This window comes from Trachurus japonicus, chromosome 10 (assembly GCF_045865225.1).
Source record: "Trachurus japonicus isolate A0001 chromosome 10, Traja_1.0".
In the NCBI taxonomy this organism is placed as follows: domain Eukaryota; kingdom Metazoa; phylum Chordata; class Actinopteri; order Carangiformes; family Carangidae; genus Trachurus; species Trachurus japonicus.
This window is the reverse complement of record NC_140916.1, coordinates 35,809,816-35,814,215: the sequence shown is the minus strand read 5'-3', so window position 1 is coordinate 35,814,215 and position 4,400 is coordinate 35,809,816. Positions and strand designations below refer to the sequence as shown.

Genomic DNA, 4,400 nt, shown 5'->3' with positions numbered 1-4,400 from the left:
TCATTCAACATCTTTAGTTTTGGGAATCAAACATTTTTAATTTCCAGGCCTCTGGTGACAAAGTGATTTGACTGAGGAACAGTATTTGTGTGTCTCACCAGTAGGCACGATTGGGGCACACGTCTTCAGTCTGATCCCAACATTTCTCGATACTCTCTGGTTTTAACCTGTGCGTCTCAAGGTCATCTTCTAAACAGCAGTTATGTTCATTCGCTGTGGCAACAGATCAACGCACAAACAGAAAGAGAGAGAGATGCTGCCATTATTCAGGAATGACATTATCCGATTTAGACTTATTAAAGTAGTAACACAAAAAGATATGTAACCTCAGAGGAATGTAAAGGTCAAAGGACAGGTTCAGATGAAGTAAAAAGATACAAAAACAAGTGGTAAAACACCACAAAGAGGAAGTGTACCTCCTGATTCAGAGAGCAGCATCAGGACTCCCAGGGTGAGCAGGAGGATCCAGCGGCTGGCAGAGAGAGGCGTCCACATCTTCAGTCGCTGCACGGCACAAACACTGACTCTGGATCTGCTTAGTTCTTCAATCACTGACTAACTAGGCTCTTCCCAGTCAAGTGGTGAGTGCACCACAGAGGTGTGCTCTATATACCTATATAAAGGGGAACCACCACTGAAATGGTCTTTAGTTCTTCATTTTGGGGGGTGACAGTTTATGTGGAGATAAGAAGACACACTTCTGATTGACACACACCTCAGTGGGTTGTGTAATTGGTCCGTTATGTCCCTAAATGTTCATGGTTCATACTAGTTTAGTCCTATTTTGATGGGGTTTCAGGTTGAACAGTGACTTCTCAGACCCATAATAAGCAGCCTATAATATTAGGGCTGTCAATCAATTAAAAAAATGTAAAATTAATTAATCATTAATTTATCAATTCATTTATTGCATTTGTGCACTTAAGACTGAAGCTTAAAACAAATATTTATTCATGTAAAATCATCAAATTAATGTAGAATAAGCAAAACACATCTGTATCTAAACAGACTTTTAAATTGTAAAAATGTGACATCTCTATGGTCTTCTTTTTTATCCCAGTGTATTTTTTGAAATGCATTCTGCTTTTTGATTTTGTTTACCGTGTTGTAATGAACCAGGCTTTAAGTGCAGAGATCAGACTGAAGGCCGCAGTGGGTGGCAAATGTAATCAACAAGTCAAAATACTAAACTAAAGGTCAAGGACACAGGAACAGGAGAGCGTGAGAGAGCTGGGAGCTGAGGAACATTGAACCTGGCAAGGTGGGTCTGGAACACTGGAGTGAATGTGCCAAGTAAAGTACCTTTACCAACTGGTTGATCCAGGATTACAAACAGGCGTGCGGCTGATAAACAGGCAGGAAAGCTCACAGGAAGTGGACATGTAACAAGGATGTGACAAAGCATGAAAGCATGACACTTATTGTTGCTCCTTGTATTGATCTGAATGTTTTTATCTGTTGCCTCTGGCATAACTGCGTTGTGCTGTGTTGTGCTGTGTTGTGTTGTGTTGCGTTGCGTTGCGTTGCATTGAGCTGTGGTTGTGTTGTGATTATAGACTGGGCCTTACCCAGAGGAATTTTCCTTGTAAGGATAAATAGATTTTCTGAATCTGAATCGGTTTGCCTGTCCACCTGCTGGCCCTGTGTTGCCCCCCAGGTAGAGGCTTATGCACCCAGGTCTACCTTTGCTCTCGACGTGACCAATGGAAGCCTCAAATCGACGACATCTCTTGTTTTTATCTGAACTTTGTATTATAAGTATTTTAACCTATTTATTGCACTCACTTTCTTTTCTTTCTTTCTCTTTTCTTGGTGTATGTTTGCCATCGTTACTGTTGTATATTCTGGTGTGTATGTATGTAGGCTATATGTACAAGGCAGTTGTTTCTTACGGCGCTACTTGCCCAAGACAAATTTCCCTTGCGGGACAAATAAAGTTCATTTGATTTGATTTGATTACAGACTGGGCCTTACCCAGAGGAATTTTCCTTGTTAGGATAAATAACGTTTTCTGAATCTGAATCTAACCTACAAACTAAATTGTAGTGATCCCTATTGACATTTGGTTGATTAGTTCAATTAGGGGATCATCAGAACATTAACAAGCAACTTTTAATAATCATGTAATTGTTTTTAATAAAAGTACCAAAAGTACCAAAAGTACCTTCCTTGGTGGCATTTTCTTCACTGTGGTGATTTCCAACTGAATATATTTGGGTTTTGGAAACATATATGACCATTTTATATGATGTGACTCTGTGATATTAAAGCAGAAGTAAGTGGTCCGGTCGTTTTGGCTAATGCTGCGTTCCAGGCAGGCTTTTGAAATCGTAAATTACAGCTTCAAGTCACAACTTACGACTTTGTAGCGTTCCAGGCAACCCACTCGTGTTTTTCCGACCTGTTTTACCGGTGAAAGTCACTATAACGGCCACTCGTAACTTCCGACCGGTGAACTCGTACCAGATCGAACTGGTACCACTTCACGGTCGGAAAAATACGAGTTTCCTTGAACGCACCATAACAGTCCTCGTCCCTACGTCGCCACATTCACGGCGTCCCTTGGCTGCACACACAGCCCTGCATGCCGTTCTCTCTCCTCATTGGATAAAAACTGTAGGATATGATAAATGTTTTCTCTTCGGCTCAGAGCAGAGCAGAGGGACTGAGAGACCTGTGTTTCAGACCAAACACTCTATGTAAGTGATTGCTGTCGGAAGATATAACTATTTAAGACTTATATTAACACAAATATATCACTTACTTCTGCTTTAACAAGGAATACACAAAACATGAGTCAGCTACATTTGAAATTCATGTGATGCTTTTTATTTTTGGTTGCAAGTTCAACAGTGAATCCTCCATCTCTGGTTTGTAGCTGTCAAATGAAAGTTATGTCATAAGAATGGATTTTAAAGCTATTCACTTAAACAACTTTAAAAAAAACTTGTGAGCAGAGCAAAAAGTAAGTCAGAACATGCTGCGAGAAGCTGCTTTCCTGCGATGCGTTTATTCTTCCTCTTCCTCTTCCTCTTCCTCTTCCTCTTCCTCTTCCGCATCCAGGACTTCAGATATGGGCGCACCGTCAAACAAATCAGGACACTTTATTTTTCCCTGTGATGGAGAATTGCAAAGAGAGAGTCAAAAAAAAGAAAGAAGAAGTTGAAATTGACTGAGTATGAGCATGTCAGCAGCTGTGTTGGCTGATTCTCACCTGTGCTATCAGCTCTTGGAGCTCTTTGATCCATTCTGCTTGTGGGTTGATGCACTTCCAGTCACCACCTTTTGGTTGAATCCTGGAAAACAGATGGATGAAACAAACAAACTTCTGAAAGCATTTCTCATTAAACTTTACACTGGATTCAGGGATAGTGTTTGTGTGTGTGGACGTGTTCATGTCCTGCACTGCTCACCAGTAGGCATCTATCTCGCACACGCTTGATGATGTCTGCTTCAAACAACTCCCGATGTCCTCGATTTCTACCTTTTCGTCCGTAAGCTCAATACAGCAGTCATGTTCATTCGCTGTGGTAACAGACCAACACACACAGAGAGAAGAGGGAGAGATGCTGCCATTATTCAGCCGAGAATTCCTCAGCTGAAGTTTTTAGTTGTCTCACTGTGTTTTGAAGCTCATGCTTGGATCGAGCCTGGTGGATGAATCAGACTTTTAGATTTTTAACAAATGAAGCAGTTTACTCAGTCAAACTGTTGACTATAATAGAACAAATTCACACATGAGTATTTTAAATTATTTTATATAAAACTGCATAAAAAATGTAATTCAAGCTAAAATGCAGAAAAGTGGTAAAACACCACAAGTCAGAAGTGTACCTCCAGAGTCAGCGAGGAGCATCACGACTCCCAGGGTGATCCAGCGGCTGGCAGAGAGAGGCGTCCACATCTTCAGTCACCGCACGGCACAAACACTGACTCTGGATCTGCTCAGTTCTTCAATCACTGACTAACTAGGCTCTTCCCAGTCAAGTGGTGAGTGCACCACAGAGGTGTGCTCTATATACCACAGATAGGGGAAGTTGTAGTGCGGGAAAGTAACTATTCTGGGGGGATGACGGTGCAAGTAGAGATAAGAGAACACACTTCTTAGTGACACACTCCTCAGTGGTTTGTGCAGTTGGTAGGAATACATGTTCAGGTTTGTTGTGCATCAAAGACCAAGTTTTCTCCTCCTGTGCAAAAAGTTAAACAGTGTGATAAGAGAGTGTTTATGTGGACAGTATCTGCATCGCTCCCAAAAATCCCTTATCAGTTTAGTCCTAATAGGATGGGGTTTCTGGTAGGCTATGTGACAGGTTGAACAGTGACTTCTTTGGTTGTCAGGGGACCATGTACAATGTGAAGCATAAAAGTTGCGATTTAATGCATTGTACCAGAATTAG

General features: G+C 41.3%; 1 protein-coding gene across 1 annotated transcript; it reads right to left on the bottom strand.

The window, feature by feature from the left end:
• Positions 1-3,009: 3,009 nt before the first annotated feature.
• LOC146980325 (uncharacterized) lies at positions 3,010-3,979 on the bottom strand. Its single transcript, XM_085788656.1, has 4 exons — positions 3,835-3,979; positions 3,414-3,525; positions 3,215-3,296; positions 3,010-3,114 (listed from the first exon to the last, which is right to left on the bottom strand). Exons 1-4 carry the CDS (start codon positions 3,902-3,904, stop codon positions 3,010-3,012), a joined length of 369 nt encoding a protein of 122 aa, XP_085644782.1. The 5' UTR covers positions 3,905-3,979.
• Between the last annotated feature and the right edge of the window lie 421 nt (positions 3,980-4,400).

Excerpts from the sequence above, each read along its gene's own strand:
- LOC146980325 (XM_085788656.1), bottom strand. The coding sequence starts at position 3,904 with ATGTGGACGCCTCTCTCTGCCAGCCGCTGGATCACCCTGGGAGTCGTG. Across the intron at positions 3,526-3,834 it reads GCTCCTCGCTGACTCTGGAG|CGAATGAACATGACTGCTGT; the intron begins GTACACTTCTGA and ends CTGTTACCACAG. Across the intron at positions 3,115-3,214 it reads TCCAAGAGCTGATAGCACAG|GGAAAAATAAAGTGTCCTGA; the intron begins GTGAGAATCAGC and ends TCTCCATCACAG.